The sequence below is a fragment of the Bombus pascuorum genome, chromosome 4 (genome assembly GCF_905332965.1).
Source record: "Bombus pascuorum chromosome 4, iyBomPasc1.1, whole genome shotgun sequence".
NCBI classification, from domain to species: domain Eukaryota; kingdom Metazoa; phylum Arthropoda; class Insecta; order Hymenoptera; family Apidae; genus Bombus; species Bombus pascuorum.
The window spans coordinates 5,402,873-5,420,933 of record NC_083491.1 but is presented as its reverse complement, the minus strand read 5'-3'; the positions used below and the strand labels follow the sequence as shown (position 1 = coordinate 5,420,933).

General features: G+C 40.1%; 1 protein-coding gene across 2 annotated transcripts in view; it reads left to right on the top strand.

Annotated features, from left to right (window-relative positions):
- The window catches only part of LOC132906198 (neuroligin-4, X-linked), a 263,676-nt gene that overhangs the window by 184,295 nt on the left and 61,320 nt on the right, over positions 1–18,061 (top strand). For both annotated transcript variants that reach the window (XM_060958161.1, XM_060958162.1), the window contains exon 9: positions 13,162–13,313. In XM_060958161.1, coding sequence (XP_060814144.1) covers positions 13,162–13,313 — 152 coding nt within the window. The remainder of the gene's footprint in view (positions 1–13,161; positions 13,314–18,061) is intronic.

Here is an 18,061-nt window from a genome sequence, read left to right as displayed (position 1 = left end):
AGATCGACAACGATAATCCCAGCAGAAAGGAACGCGAGAAAATGAGATTCGTTTGAACCGCCAGTGAGTTGAGTTTTCCACCTGCATTATTTGGAGACTAACATACCTGTTGCTGTGTAAAGCGCATGCATAATCGGTCTACGGTGCATATATTTCATGGAAACAAATTACTTCGCTACGTTCCACAATCCTCTGCACAAAGCATAAGCCGCTTTGCGATAGCCTTAAAACTGTTTCCTGATAATCGTAAACTTGAAGATGGATGTTTCCTTGCCCATGTATGCAGTTACTGTCGTGTGTGACATGTTTATTCGTATCTTCGTAATTATTACAACGAAGACGTAAACACACGGAGTAGATATATACAACGATATATACGAATATTAAATTCAGAATAAATGTATACAGGCGGAAAATGAACGGAAGAGGAGGGTAACGGAAAAGGGATTTACGATTCATTTATCCACCGGAAGACGAAACAAAATTGCAAGAGGCGGAACGAAGCCAAGGGATGCGAAGGCAATACTAAGTAAATCGGATGTCGCGAGTTCGTTTCGAGTTTCATGGCGAATCGCCAATGAAATCGAATCACCGGACTCGATCATACGTTCGAGAACGAGGCTATGAGCTCTTGTAATAGCCACTTACGGCAACCTTTCGTTCGTCTGTCATGTACGTGGAGCACGTGGCCATTTCCTCTTTCATTCACCTTATAGGCCGCTAGATTAAATGACTTTAAGACTTTCTCTCCTTAAAGATCGAAAGAAAAATCTATTAATTTTTTGCCGCAACTTTTTATCACAAATCACGAGTTACGCTTTAAGAAAAATACTATACGATTCTACATCTGTATGGGATAAGAGAAGATATATTTTCAGAATGCTATATGCAAAATACTACAGGTGTCTGTAAATTAAATTAAGCTGAAATTGGGAAAGGGAAATTGTAGAAGAATTGCTTTTGAGCGTATGGTATTTTAATAAAGATTTCACAGAACAAGGAAATGTTTGTAAAACACGAATTTGATATAAAATATAACGTACTTGCGAAGATTAAATGTCGTCGATGTTTCAGAACGAATACAGAATGAACGCGAGTAATTTTGCGTAAAGATTATCGTTCGTTTTTTCACGTTTTAATCAAATGAATTAATGTTTCAGATTGATTAATCAATTCGATTAATTCTAACCGTTTCTATTTAGCGCGAGTCATGCGGAAAAGGAGTAAGTAGTAAATTGATTTTAAATAACACACGACTGCAAGCACGATCGGTCAATTTACTGTTGACGAATTGAAACAATAGCTGGAATTAAATTTTTCCGTCGTTTTATGAAATTAAGTTTTTCCACGCAGAAATGAACATCGACAATTTCAAAACAATTTACTCGAATCATATTTCGTCAATATATTTCCGTATATTTAATCAATATTTCGTACATGTATAATATAAAATTGGCATATCTAACTACAAAGATTTCAGTTATGAAATTGCTGTGATCGATAGAGGGAAAATCGTGTGGAATTGCAAAGCCAATTGAACCAGGTCTATAATTAAATACATCTTCCAAAGACTTTACAATGGCGTAAAGTGGAAAGGGGATCTAAAACAGTGTTTAGAATTAGACAGTTTAATGCTGCAATTACCTGGCAACGCATTCCTAAGCAAGAAGCGTCGTTCCAGCAGAATTGCATTCTAAATGCCGCGTCGTAAGTTGCAAGAACATACGGGCCGTGTGCGAACACAGCTACAATCGACCTTGCGATGTTTTACACTTTGAATAAGAACGATGTTTGTTAATTACCCCGCGAACTAGAAACTTGAGCTTCGGCGAAAACTTGAAAGCGTGTAAAGTTTACCATGGAAACGATCGAGCCGATTGCTCCACTGGTTATTCCCATTATCTATCTCTCTTTTTCAAAAGATAATAAGTTTAATAATAACTTAAGATAATAAGATGAACGTTTCTTTCGAACTGAACAATTGTAAGGTCTAGTATACTATCGAAACCGCTCGTTATGAGAAACTTCCAGGTTTCAGAGTCTAAACCAAGCTAAAAATTTGCATATTCAGCCACAAAAATGGGTCAACTAAGCTGGATTAGAATCGAGAACAAAACGGGAAATTTAACTTGGGCAATACGGTGCATAAATCCATAAAAAAATTCGCTTTTGCGAGGAAATAGCAACGTATAACTATAGTATTCACCAGGGGAGGTAGTTTTGTAAGCAATACGCGCATCCGTTGGAATGCCTGTAAAATGCTCGATAAGTAGCTGCTCGCAGCTCTTTAACGAAACAAAACGAGAACGCGGTGAACGATAATGGCTGACTTTGCTCGGATTACTCCTTTGGAAGCGTGTAATGGACACTGATCAGTTAAGCCTGCTGGCATCCGATTATGCGAGACTTTAATGCGTCGACGAACGGGCAGCTTTCCCGAAGAAAACGAGCAGGGTAATGATCGAAACGAGAAAGCGGTATTCACGTTCCCCAGGCTGCCTCGTATTAAAGTTAATTTGCACTTTGATTAGGACAGAATTTGCATTTCTTTCTGTATGTTAAAATCGTCTATATCGAAGCGATGTCTACATACATTTACTAGATTTTGAATTCAAAAATAAACCCATGTCATGAAAGATATTAGAGATGGAGTTTGACAAACATAATTTTATTAACATACGAAGAATTAGAAGAAAGTTCAGATCTACGATCGAATAACGTTAGTTTCTTTCGCATCAGGAAGCATGAATAACGAAAAACAGTCAGCTTCTTGAAGCAGCTAAAACAAAAAGGCGTAGGGAATGCAGAAGTCCACTATGCTACTCTGAGGTTAAGAAAGATCATCTAACAATAGTAACTTCCGCCTCTTTCGAATTTTCATCAAAAGAAATCCCCTAGTCGTTAAACAATTCTCGTTCAGCGACGCTCTCGTGATTCGGTAGCGCGACTTTACCCGGTTGCCAATTTCCCCCGCATTTTCTAGCCGCTTCAGCAACGAGGTTTCCTATTGCGCGGCATAGTACGAGCGCGTTGACCCGCGCTCGCACCGCCACGGATTTAAATTTAAATGGAAAAGTCCGGACACAGCACCGCTCGTACCGGTTTTTCAATTGGCCCACCGCGAGACGCCTCCAATTTTGTGAAAAGCCAGATAGGTACGCCATTCGAAGGAAGGATCTCGCCTTCTTCGTGAACAACGACTTGAAAGATTGGAACTGTTCGAGCTGTTTGTTGTTCGCGGTTTTCTGCAAGATTAGTTCGGTATTACGTGACGAAGATGATCGTTGGTGAATTAAATTCCTGTAGGAAAGAATTCAGGAGAACGATAACGTAAGAAAAATCTGTGTAATACGCGGAAGGAAGGGATTTGTCGCAGATGATCTTTCCTTCGCCGTTGACGATCTCCAAAGTAATGAAGTGTCGGTTGTGGGGAACTGTGGAACGATGGCTGCTGACTGAAGACATTTCCTCGTCCAAATTTAATCCTCGATGATAGCAAAGTTGCTTTGTAGTTTGTTAAAGGTTATCGAAGTAACAGAAATATCTAGTCATTAATAGCAGCTAAGTTGGAATAAAAAACAAATTAAATGAATTAAGAAAGGACGAAATACGGAAAAGCTATACAGAAATGCTAAGAGATACGTTCGATAAATGGTGTATAATATTTTCAAGTATTTCCATGTCAGGGTTGGACCTGGTTGGATTCAATAAATTGTCATTTCGTGAAATTGTTTGACATCGGAGTACCTTTGTTCCGCGAGAAGAGGGTGAGAACTTTTCCCCTTTACGCGGATTGCACAGAATCTTTCAGCGGTTGTAGAGGTTTTTCGGTTGTTTCAAAAGCTCTCGAATTGTTTGGAACAGTTTTATCCCTCTAGGAGAGGTTATTTCCAGAAAATGGAAAGTTATTCGGTTGTCGTAGCCTGCCTTAGAGACTTCGAAGGGTTCAGCGACTTTTCATCGAAATGCTTTACGGCAAAGATGAAAGACTATCACGTTAATGATTTACAATAGCAAAACGTTTCGAAAGGTTTGGACAAAACGATGTTTCCGGTAACAATCGTAACCAAGAGTGAGAAGGTAACGAGCTTAAGGAAATCCCATGTCTCTCGACTGTCTGAACACGGCGTCACGAAAAGGGTAATGATCCACAAAATGGAGATCGAAGCTGTTCCAACGGAAACTCGGACGGGAAAAGAGGGAGAAGAAATTCAATCGAATCGAGAAACACGAAAGCTCAACGTACCATTAAAGGATAGTCTTCGCGGGCGACAAAACTTGGTTGACCTGAAAACCCCGACTCAAGAAGAAAGGCGGGAAGATCTTTCGGGAATTTGCGATATCGTGAGAGTCATCGAATAGCGTGAAACTTTATAGGAGTCGAATATCAGAAAAATTTGACGAACGTGTATAATCATATTGATGAAAGTCAGGATTCGAACATATAATTCAATATCGGATATTCTCTAATAAATTTAATTAAATCTCGAACCAGTATAATTAGTCTATGAAAGATTTTACGATTGATGAATTTTAACGAGCTGTTCATTCTTTTACCTTAATTTATTTTTCATCTTTATTTAATTAACTTCTTCGATGAAACGCTAGAAAAGTGAAGAGCTTTTAATACCAATGCAACATTTAATCGGTAATATCTTTCTCAAATTTATATCGATGGTCTAGAAATCGGATTTTCGTGAATCGTGACGTCGTCTGGAACAAAGAGTCGTCAGAAAATCCGTTATAAGGGAATTATTAAAGATCGCCAACCATCGTGACCCAGATTCCTTACAGAAACTAAGGGTTTCGTCTTACTTCACCAAGAGGCTAAAGACAACGAAACCTTTCAACGGCACGAGAGCGTCCCAGGGGTGATTTAAAATCGCTTTGACCGCGTAATAAAACAGCAAGAGCCGGCCGGATCCGACGTGGGAATCACCCCGAGGGTAGTTTCGCGGGTTCTATTGGCCGATAAAACGCTCCTGTTTACCGACCTAACACAGTTAAGGACTAGAGAAACGCTGTGCTATCCGTGGTGAAGACACGATGAAATAATAGCAAATAAAACCAGCAAGAGACTGGGATTGCTTTAACCTTCGTTCCTACGAACCTTGTCCACAACTTTGTGTCGAATGTATTACCGTGGAAATCGTACGGTTTCTCTTCTTTTTTCTCGTCGAGCTGTTTAAACGCAATTCGTGCCTTTTAGTACTCGATCGACAGATTATTTATTCAACGAGCCATACTACTCGAAATTAGTCAATTTGCATATTGCCGATTCATTTAGCTCAACAAATTTGATCGATGAACTATTATCCAATTTTTCAGTTGTTCCACCACTTGACGGCTCATTATCTCGCTTTCTCGCTAATTGGTGTACTTGTTCAGCCAATTATCGGACTTTTACCTATCTTATTTTGTACCTCTTTCTATCCTGCAGACCCATTTACATGTATTCGTTATTGAAAGGAATTTAAATGAAATAATTTATGCGTTACTTTCTCTCCTGTTAGAAGTTATCTTCTCATTTTATGTAATTTTCTCCGATTTTTTTTATTCGATACAATTGTGTAGTTGTTTAAAAAAAGGAATGCTTGCGAAAGATGTAAAACACGGTTAGGAACGCGCAAGCCCACCTTCTCCTATTTTCAATCCACCCATTATTCACTTACTTAATTAACGCTTGTCCGACCAATTTCTCGAACGGTATAACGCATTCATCGTCGATTCATTGTTCATTACTCTTTTGTCGTTGTTCGTTTGTTCCTTGGAGAGAGCAAAAATTGCAATCGAATTCGCGTCTCTGGAATCGGTGGTGAACTTTTTGAATTCTCATTGACTCTCGAAACAAGCGAAGGTTCATATAGTGTGGAAAATCAGAAATGCTGGCGAGTAATTAACAATCGATAATGCAAACGCGGAACGACGAAGGCATTGTCGCGTTATGATTTCGCGTGAAACGCGAGCGTAGCTCGGAGATTAAAATATGATGAATTAATCTAAATTAGATGGTACGGTAATTAACGCTTGGAACGAACCAGCACGGTGGCGACCAATGTCTATTCGCTGCCTTTCGAAACAGCACGTCACCATCGCGTTCAGTGCATTCACACCAGTATATTTCACGTTCACGCGTTCCTAACGGCAAATGAGGCGAAATTCAGGCCAATTTATTTCATTCTTTCGTGTCTTTAGTCGGATCTTTTCTAGGTGCTGTATAATATTGTTTTCTACTTTTTTTTTATTAACAGCTAATGCAATTTTGTTGCGGATTCCAACTATAAAATACAAGCATGTGTGTGTTATGCGAGTAAAACAAAATCTATTAAAGTTTCTACATACAACTCAGGAAAGACTAATCCTTAATTAATTTCACATCGCGCCACGAACAAACCAGAAATAAACCGTTGCAAAAACTTTTTAATTAATATTTTGTTTTTTCAGAACTCTGACAGTTTAAGAATATGTGAGAACGACATTTCTAAGACGATTAAAATAGATAAAATATATAGCGACAAAATTTCACAGGCAACCAGAACAGCCCGTTTTATTCGGAAAAGGAAGGTGTTCGGGAGATAGTGCGTTAACGTATCGCGCAGAGTAGCTTGAGCAGTCCGCCGGGGTTTTCGGCGACAATTGCATTGGCTGTTCGTGCAGTTGCTGAACTTACGGCACAGTTACGAAGACAACGCGGGAAGCTCCTTTCCTTCGTATCGCGAGTATTAACCGAACACTCTGCCAGACGAATCCACCGACTTACATTACGTAACTTTCCCTCAGCGATTAAGCGACGAGCTATCGTTGCAGGCTGTACGCTTAACGCCACTATTTGTCGACTAATGAACAAACATGGGAGTGGAATTTTGTGAACTTGTACATGTTGCGGTATTTCTGTGAAAATGCAATGAAGTTTAAGATGTTTCATTAACAAAGTTTGGCTTCGAAGCACGAAGAAAAATGAATTTAAAATATGCGAAAGTTAATTTCACGGTTAAACAATTAGAAAAAGAAAATAAACCGTTACAGGGTAAGAACGGTTCGAAAATAATATGCGAAATTTGCGTTTCCATGTCGTCGTGGCGCGCGTCGTGGCGGTCGTTGCTTCCCCGTCATTAAACTCGACCTCGTTACAAAAGCGTCACGATGCACCTCCCGACGTCTCTTCATTCCCGACATAATATTCGCGGAACGCTTCTTGGGCGTGGACGAACTTGGGCCATTATGATGTAACTTTCACTCGAGAATTCCGCTACGTCCAGGTTGTACCAGTGTTGCCTACGAAACAAACGAGAAACACACGACGTCGCAGGGGAAATCGTCTGTCCCTGACTATGTGGTGCAACGTGATGACGTTACGCGTCGTGGGAACCAACCTCGTAATCGGTGTGAGTCGATTCCACGAATTGAACATTGTGAATTTTCAGTGAGAATTAAAACACAGGTACAGCTGTCTCGATCTTCCGTCTTTAAATTTCACAGCTGCTGGTTCCATGGTGAAGCAGAAAATTAGAACGTGCAATGTAATATTTGAATAAATAATTTCTCTTTAAATAGTTAATTTCACCAGACACAGAATGATTTAAATACTTAAACGGATATTTTAAATATATTATACTATATTTCGTATAAGTTCCGAGAACTTTCTATATATTAAAATTTCATCTATACAATTTCATTGAAATTTAATTGATTTAAAATAATCGTGTCGTCACGAAATGTCCATTAAAACTCTGGTGCGCCGATTGGTCTGATCATGTATGTTCCTATTCTACTCGCACAACCGCTCAACTTTATGCCATTCCATTTTATTTCTTTGTTTGTCCGGACAATACTTTACTTAAGCTACAAACTTACAGCATCTCAGTATGAAAAGAAATATCGTGAGATACACTTCTCAGTTAAAATATTTATAAATTAAATCCACATCAAGGATATTTCTGTTCATTATCTGTCAATTCAATTCTAACGTGATACGTGATACGTGAGCTTGACTGCTTGCTGGAAACTGAACTCTCTTGGACGTTATTGAACGTACGATAGTACCACGTATATGAAGTACATTTTCTAAAGAGAAACGAAAGAAAAAGATGAGAATCTAGACGTTGAAGACGACAATAGATCTACGGACTGAGTTTAACCGATTCTCCCTTTTGTCGCCGGTCCATCTCCGGGAATAATTCTGCGCCGAGGCACCAAACTTTTTGCTTGATTTAAAAAGAACTGGTGGCTTTTTATTCTGTTCCTTTCGCCTTCCTTCGGAGCCGAGAATAATTGATCTCGAAAGTCAGAGCAGAGTGCTACAAGGAAATTCCTCATCCGTTACGTACGAATAAAGAACGAGGCGAATTTTTCCTGCTTTCGTGCGAAATTCTTTCCTTCTCTAGGAAAGCATAGAACTAGTTGCTGGAAATCTCATTGTCTTAAACGATCCTATTTAGAGAATAAAAAAAATTTTAACGTTTGTCACTTTCAATTAATATTTTCTTTTTCTGCAACTCGTGTCTCACTTTCATGAGATTCGCAAACATCGATTCTCTATTTTCAACGAGTCGAATCAATTATCGTAGCAACGCGGCTAGAATAAAGGATTTTCACAGAGACACACTCAACGGAATGCAAAAATCCTCAATTAAGACATGAACCAGTCGGTGAAGTGGAAAGCCAGCTGTTACGTGCATTGCAGTGACCCCTTTAAAACGGTGGATCCGAGAAGCGGAACGGACCCGAGCTCGTCTAGTATCAACTCGTTATTTTATTAAGCTTATTTCCGACAGTCTTCGTGCCCAGTCTTATTTACCTAAGCCGCCGCTCTTTCGCTTTATTCCCGTTTCGTTGCTCGCTGTTCGAAATTGGCGTACTCCTTTTCGAAAAGGAGAACTATCGGATCGAGCTATCGTTACATCTTCTGGATTTAATCAGGATTCTTTTACAAATGCAGCAGGACTTCGTTAAAGTAATCCACGTATAGGAATGTATCGTTCCATCAGATGTTATTTCTCCAAACGATCTCTAACCTTGTGTCCTTAGTGAACGACTTTCTAATATCGTTCAAGGAACTCGATTTCATCCGACTGTGCATGCATTTAAATAGTCAAAGCTTGAGGAACCGGAGAGCTAATAATTTTAAACGACGTTGCTAGTGTTGTTTGAGCCAGAAAGTATTCCACTTGTACCATCCGATGTCTTATCAAATTATTTCAAACGCGTGACACTTTACAAATGAATAATCTTGAAAATTAAAAATCAAGACGCAATACACTGGACGTATGATTAGGCACGATGTTATTCTATTTCTTCAGTGGTGTTTAATCGACCGTTCGCGGAGAGACGCGATCGCGAGAAAGCGCGTCAACGGAAGTCGTAAATTCCCGTTACGATTAGATAATCGACGCCACGAACTGATCGATCCCCTTATTTCTATTAGGATAATAAGGGTGGTTCGATTGAGTTTACACTGATTTAACACGTATAAAATAATGTTTATTCCAATAACTTTGTAAAGGAAGATAGTTACGCTGATGCGTAGGTACAAGTTAAGTAAGTGATTGATTTAAGGGTAGAGATCCATTATAGATACGCGTTGATTATTCTAGCGGTGAAGAATAAGTGAAGTTTAGAGACGATGCTGTGTCGGGGGAAAGCTAGCGATGGGTGTGTCTAGCGCACGGGGCCATCGGATTTGTTAATGACATTTTTGATTAGGAAAGTGAGGGCAGTAAACATTGTTTCTGATTGGATAATGTTGAGAATTTTGGATCTTTGGAGCCGAAATAATGTTATAGGAACACTGAATATACACTGAGGATTAATATTAAAATAATAATATATTTATTTCATGGACGATTTCTCATATATTCATCGATACACACTTGCACGCGTCTCAGCACTTTCTCTACACTCGACCGCTAACCGACTCTTCCAGATGCTTCTAAACTACTGCCAATCGTCTTTTGTCCTAACCAAGGCCTGGACGCCCTCTGATGCTTACACACATGTATCCACACACTGATACTCACATACAAGTAACTCTAATACGCATTTAACCCAGTCCAGCACAGAAAATTATACATATCTCAACAGATAATAAGAAAGTTGGTAGAGTAGGAAGGGTCTTAGCCGCCCTCGATAGAAAGTTGATAGTGGGAAGCATCGTACGTGAGAAAAATTAACTTTCCCGTGTCTTCTCGTAGTAAACAATAAACCATAGAAAACGCTTTAGTAAAAAGATCTTCGGTCTGAAGGACTTTAGCTAGAAAATTCCTTAGATTTATGGTCGGTGCTTATGACTATTGAGAGTACACAAGAAGGATGTGTGGACATCTTGATGCCATTTTGCCCGCAGTGAGTGGCCTGGGTTAGGTAGAGAGTCGGCCAACGTAACAAGTAGTATATGTAAACATTTGGCTACATATTTTAAGTACCACTTCACGATCGTTTCTTCGAATACTAAGTATAGTAGCCTTGAATCGTATCATTTTATCCAATAGCATGTAGCAAAATCTTCCAGGTTCCAATACTTGCGCCAGTACAATTGAACTGATGGGTCATTTATCGAAATTAGTCGAGGAAATCAACTAACCTCGCTATTAAATTTCCCTTAAGACGCAGCAGAGAAATAGCTGTAGCTGAATTCAAAATAGCCATACGCTGAGATGTCGTGTCGAGTATTCGTCACTGTTCCATTCGGCACTGAACTCAAATCGAAATTGTTTCGCAAACCGGTTTCCGCAAGCGTTGACTAGAAGCCACAATTCTCTGGATAACATTAATTTCATTAGGCAATATATTGGGCTGAGGAATTCTGAGAAGCCGTGATCGATGTCCTTTCTTTGGCAGACTGCTATCTCCCTCGTCGTCTAACCGATGGTTATTTGCTCGATTGTCCTAACGCAATAGTCCTCGAAAACTAATGAATTATTCATCCTGGTATTTGCGAAAGCGAGGAAGAATTAAAAATCGTGGGACCCAAAGAAACAATCTAGTCTCAGTTTAGCAAATTGCGTGCTTATTCGTTTCAATAAAAGGATCGCTTCTATGCATTCGTAGTAACTGTAATCTTGCAAAGCAAGTTTGCCGATCGTAAAACGTTTCGCAATGAAAGTTGCGCACGTGAAACTTTTTTCGAAGGGTCATAGAAAGAGCAACTTTTCCTCGACCAACCAACAGCGTGAAGTAATTTCTTCTCTGGCTGCTTATTTACCCTGTCGCAATCAGAAAGGCGTATATTCCGGTTGGAGCAGGCGGAAAGTTTGGCACGCTGCTGCCGAAAACGCGAACCGATTGTCGGCGAACCAGAAACTGCGGCCACGAACTTCATTTCCACGAAGCTGAAACTATTTTCCAGCGGTCGGTCGCCGTAGCGGCAACCAATGGTCGACAAAAAAGCAATTTTCCGCAGCGAACAAAATTTAATCCGTCCCATTCGCCGTTGCTTTGTTTTTAATGGATGGCCAGCTTCTCTGGGGAGGAGTAAAAATTTCATTTTTCGACTGTTTCCCTAACGTTCGTGAAAAACGAGTTCCATCGCTTTTGAACGGTTTCCATCTTGAGTCGTTAGGTCATGATTAGATTGTTAGTTTATTGTAAGAGCAAGCTATTGTAGGTTAGTTTATTGTAAGAGCATTCTTGATTCAAGTGAAAAGAGGAGAAACAGCAATTTAGTAAGAGCAATTTTATGGCTGGTACTTCACTTTATTAAGGCGAGAATACAATTCTGACGGTAAAACAATCTTCTTGTTAATGGCGCTAATAAAAAAAAGAAACGCAAAGAGAACAAGAAGAGGATGCAGGAAGAACGGAACGTGTTTAAGATGGACCCTACGTTATGGTCGATAACAATAAGGACGAAGGAGCGGAGAAATGAAAATCGGGTGATTTGTCGGATTAACGAGCATAATAGGAAACGCCGGAGCCACAGGAAATCGGCGTCGTTAACGAAGAAATTCACTGTTGGTCGTGATTCACGTTAATCGTCCATTAAGACTGCCGATCGAGGGGCAACATTGTCCAAGAATGGGTGTAGCTGGTCTTTAGCAACGCTAATTGTTCGTCAACCGTGTAATTTGGCTCTTTCGAAAATTCTACCCTCATTCGGAAGAAAACATAGTAGGCAATTGATGAAATTAACGACCGACGATGAAGGAGCCGTGTCTTTCCTCCTTTTTTCTTTTTTTTAACGAAGTCATATTGAGTTGAGATTATGAAAAAACGAGGAGTAATTAATAAGGATGTATTTTAATTTTATACATAACCTAACTGGTAACCGAATAACGTAATAATGATCGCAGATAGTGAGCTACAAGATTAATTAAGTGTAAGTTTCTAAGTACCAAGTAGTACAAACCCGTATCTAGTCAGACAAGACCCTGTTCTATCTACCGAATCATTTCTCCTCCCAAAATCTCTACTAATTATCTTGTAATCGGAGAATCTATAGCGAATAACCGAGAGAAATTCTGTCTTGAAAATCTGCTCGTTCCTACAAATATAAATTCCAGAAAACTTAAGATATATCAAAGTATATCCCTTTAGAATTGTTACCAACGCAGCTACTCTTTCTCGCAACGTTCGGTCTTTCGTTACCAGAAAATGGTATCGGTGGAAGCATTGCACGTCCCTTTTAGATATCATACGACTCGTTGTTTCATCCTGCAATGGCCAGAAAGGGCTGAGATGGGTGTCGGTAATTCCAGGCGAAAGGGCTCGAAGCCCGAAGAAATTGAATTACCGGCAGCTGACGTATCCAACGTGATCGAGGCTGTGGCAGAATCCGGTCTACCGTTTCGTAAATCCCTCCTGGGGCCGATAAGCAACGCATTACTGCCTCGTAGATTTCTCCATCGAGCGAATAATTGCCAAGCAGCTAGGAAACGCGACGAGTAGCTGTAGTTTCTGGCTTACGGAAAGGTTGTGGCATTGGGATTCTACAAGTTGGGTGTGCGATGAGAAATGGGTCACCAGGGTGGTTTAAACATGCTCTTTATTCGCAAATTCAAAGTTAGATTCCAAGTAATAGCTTTCTATTTATGTTCCTCTCGAAATACAAGTTAACCTATATCTTTCAATTATCATGCGACCAATGTCTACTGCGATAGAGATGAAAGTTCATCGATGTTTCATCGAAGAGTGAACTTAACCAGTTCCGTTCGTTTTTGCTTTCAGAAGATGGGCTCTGTCCATGGCGAGGAATTACCATTCGTCTTCGGAGCACCGTTGGTGGACGGTTTCGGTCACTTCCCCAGAAACTACACCAGGTCTGAAGTAGCACTCTCCGAGAGCATCCTACAGTACTTCGCCAACTTTGTCAGAACTGGGTAAGTAGAGTTCTTGATCGATGGTTGAAGTGCTAGTTCTATCTATTGACCCTACGGTTTTTCTTATGAGCATCAAACTGATTAGCTAAGGATGCTTCGCATTTTCATTACTGACATCTTTCTATTTGAACATGAGATAAGAAATCGTCTTACAAGTAAAAATTTTAATACGGCTTCGATCTTTAAGATCCTGTTGAACAAAACCGACTTTCAGCTTGGAAAGTATTACTCTTTCTGTTAGAACGTTTGTACGTAAGAATTGCCACTTTTGTTCGGAATAACTCTCGGAAGATAAAATAGCGAAATTTCAGGAAATAAAAATGAAAAATCGTCGATGCAGCGGAAGATCATTCTCCGAATTCTTCTGTTTGGAACGTCGTGACAAAGCTGTCGTAGGTATTATCTCCTTAACCTCGGGTGAACCGCGCGAAAATAATCATTTCCTTCTTCACGATGGCGGCGATTCAGCGATGGTTGAATTTTGATCTGAGAGCGGGCCCCAATGCAAACTAATTCTTTCCCCTTTTGAATCAACAGCGACGTGGCACCACTTGCGCGGAATCAATTTGCGATCCGCGGGACGAACGAAAAAAAAAAAAAATGCGGAAAAAGGTGAGAGAGAGATGCGGATCGCGTCACCGAAAGGTCTGATTTTCCATATTCATGAACGATGTGGGCCGAAGAGCAAAAAGAAACGAAGTATGCCGGACGATGACAGAGAGGGAACAGACGAGGCCGAGGATTAGTGCGAAAATATTTTTCAAATACCATCGCAGCGGCAGCATCCTACGCTTGTGCCGAATTTCTGATCGAGCCACGGATTGACGATATTCAAATTTACGGATTAACGAAGAACAGCGAACGCGGAGGGCGCAATTCACTCTTCATACCAGCGGCTAGCGCATCGAGATTCAAGGCATTTTTCAATCGCGAAATTAAATACAAGGGATTTTAAAGTGGTTCTTTGATATATGCCAGTGGTTTACAAAGATTTGTGCAAAATTGGAAAAACCCAATGCTTTTTTTCTGTTTTCCAAAAGCTGAAATATAGGTTTATCTCGTGGAAAAATGAAAGTATGGAATTTAAATTTACGAATGAAAAAAATTGTATTTCCCGTGGTGTTATATCGCCGAGTTCCCACGATCGTGTTTTACGAATGAATTATATTTTTATTACCGCATCTTTATCCGGTGCGAAATTGATACAAGATCAACAGATACAAATCGATAACAGCAGAGCAAAACTACGATACGGACACGCTTACATATTCAAAAAGGTCCCAATGAAACATTTATGAGTGTAATTGAGAATTTACCTGGACATCGAACACACGTTTACGCCGACTGAATCTTTTTCCCTGTTTTCTTCCGCTTCGAAACGTTCACGCGGCTATAATTATTGTTATTTTTGCTACCGGTTTTGCGGTTTGCACCATCGGACACCATTGATTTCAGTTCGATTGATTTCATTCCACCGAGTTTTTAAATATTCGATTCGTTATAGTTGACCAGGTTGTATTTTACGAAATTGAATCACGCTTTCGTCAGTCTATCTCGATTCGAAACAGGGCCAATATTTTTCGTGGTGCGGTTTCCGTTAATTAAAGCCTGTTGGTACTTCCTGATCAACCGGAGCTTTTAAAAAATGAATAGTAATTTTTTATGACGGTGACCGACTTCTAAAGTCTGCTCTTCGTGAGCTTTAAGGTTACGATTAAAACATTAAACAGGAAGCTGCCTTCCTTCCGAGTGCTTCCGCTTAATGAGTCCGCGTTAATATCCTTTCTTTTGTATTTTACATTCGTCGCAGGGAACTGTGTCAATTTTCTACCAAACCATTCTTTTCACGAGTACCACCTCGATTTTTCGTCGCTAGTTCAAAGAAGTCCTCGTGATCCAAAGAAACGTTAATAACGATTTAAAACTTTTTACCTACCATTCCAGCATTCCGACAATTATTAATTAAATCATTTCATTTCAACGTTCATTTCCATCTCTCTGAATTCTTCATTGTCAGGATTCTTACGTTAGCTACATCGAAACTCGTTACGTGCAACGAAGGCAATCGTAAAATTAGAGAAATGCCATAAATGTTCGAAAACTGTTCGAAATTTATTGGACATAAGTATCGAATAACAATTAATCGCATAACCGGTGCATGCTCGTCAGCACGTTCTCTGCGGCAAGAAGACGTACAATAACAAGAAGTAATTTCGATTACGAGTTTAGATACAGCCACGTACATGGGAATCCTACGTGATACTCTGGCCACTACAATGTTGCAGGTTTCCCAACGTGACACAGATGTCTGGAAACATTTTTTGTTTCACAGTCAGCAACAATCAAATTTTAACAAAACTGTGAAATTTCTTCTTGGAAGAAACACGTAACAAAACTTCAAATTACTTGTTAAATTACTAGCATTCTAAATTTTCTATATAATTAATCACGGTCGAAAGAGCAATAGTGTTGCTTTGTTAAATTGTTGGTACTTTGCCTTCCCTTTTCATCAAAATCGCCTCTCTCTTGCATCTTTTACATATCAAATTTCCGCATTGTTTTATACGAATTCCACAAAGTCTTGCTCATCTAATGAAAGTACCACGTATGTTCGCTGTTAAGAAAATATAATACAGGGTAGAACTATTGTACCCTCAAACATCTTCCATGAAGAACACAGACTTTGCTGAAATATCTCGCATTCCTTGCTGACATTTTTCTTCAACAGTACTATGCATGAATAAACTCATAATGTGGCTACAAAGGAAAAAAAAATGAGCCATTTTTCCAATCGTCTGATTCACTGTTCACACGAGTGACTGATGTTCTTCTAACGCGCGCCATTTTTCGCCGTCCCATTTGGTATAAATATTCTCGCGTAGAAATATTCTTTTTAACCCTGTTAATGCATCACGTAGACGTTTCTACGCAGGGGACAATGACATTTTTCGGCAACGATGATTCAGCGCTTTACCACAGCGTATATATATGGCTACATCTCTAAATAAACCGAAAGAATGAAAAGAGTGGATTTGTCTGTGGAAAGTGGCAAGTCATTGACGACACGTGCGAAAATTCAGCTCCTTCCATATCTTTTCTTCTCTTTACACTCGCTCTTCTACCGCATTTTTTCTATTTACATGTCAACCATTGTCCTATCTCTATTTTTCTGTCCGGGACCTCGTGTAATTCTGCCTGTATCTCGTTGCTCTTGCCACTCTTCCTCGTGTTTCTCTTCTCTGTATTTTTCTTCATTTCACTAAATTCTTGTTTACTCTTCTCTCTGAAATCACCGCTTTCACATTCTTGCCCGCTATGTTTCTCTATTTCGGTTTCTACCGCTATATGCTTCTCTGCAAGGTCTTCTGAGACTCCGTTTTTCTATATTTTTCTGTAGCCCGTCAAGTTCTTCCGTATCCTCTTTTGTCTCTTTATCACGCCTTTTCTCGTTCTACAGTTTCTCTGTTTTCGTTTCTATCATTTCCTCTCTCTTTTTTCCCCTTTGCCACGTTATAGTTTTTTCCCTCCTTGTCGACCAACCACGCATGAATATGCAAACGCGAGCTCGAAGCAAACCGATAATATTTCAGTGCGGCTCTCGCTTCGGGGGACGTAAATTTCACTTTGTCGATACATCCCCGAAGCACATAGACACCTTTTTCGTCTGTGCGCGTGTACAAGCACACCCGTGGCCAGGCAGTAATGTCGTGAATTGATACGCGGTAATACGATTTTCGTTTGCGGTGGTAGCGATCTATGATCGTGCCTCTAACGATCGACAAAGCGCGGTACAAGTGAAATAGGGGCGATTTTCCCCGAGTATTGCACGACGGGGAGTGAATTCGTAGATTCTGTACTCTCGCGTGGCTATCTTTCATCCGACGGTCGATATTTTCCGCGGTCGGCTGGTTTTTCGTTTTAAAGGAACTCGCTTAGATGACGTACAGGGGAAATCTGTGGAAATTCGCGTGGAACTACGAAACAAATCGAGTCTGGCTTGGAATAATACAGATTATCTACTACTCTACCCCTAAGGCAAATAGAACATTATTTCGCTCTCTTACTATTTCACGAAATTAATATCACTGAAATTGATCAGCGGAAACTTGCGTTACAGATGTTCGCTTTATCAGATTCTAAAGAAACATCTCCTCTGGAAACGTGGAAACTTCTGTCCGAAAGCTTCAACGATCCCTTGTTAAACCTAATATCCAGATAAGTCAGTTATCAAATCCGAGGTAGCCTTTGATACAATATGATCAAGTATTATACGACCCTTAACAGAAACCTTCCATCTTCCGTACGAATATTTCAAAGGCTGTATCGCAATCGACGAAAAGAGTCTATTGTCTACTGAAAGCGACTCGAGATGGGTATTTTACATTAAAACCACATCAAGAATACAGATGGAGAGCGGATGATGAAAATTTCAATTCGTTCACCGCGACTGATGTTCTGTGTTCATGTATTATTACCGGATCTTGGGGATTCCGGAGAAGGAGAAACGATAAGGACGGAGAGTTTCGTTTTCAACCTGTGTACCAGGCCGCGGACCAGTCTCCAGGGAAGAAGCTGCCGAGGATTATAGGAAAATTGGATGACTTCCTCGTAAAGGAGTGTTCGACCAAATGTGCTGTTTCCGGTGTGCGACACGATCGTGCCAACGTAGCTGATCCTTCTCTCATAGACCATCTGCGTGGTCGAACGTGACGTCGAACATCGCAAATGGAATATCGATGAGCGGAATG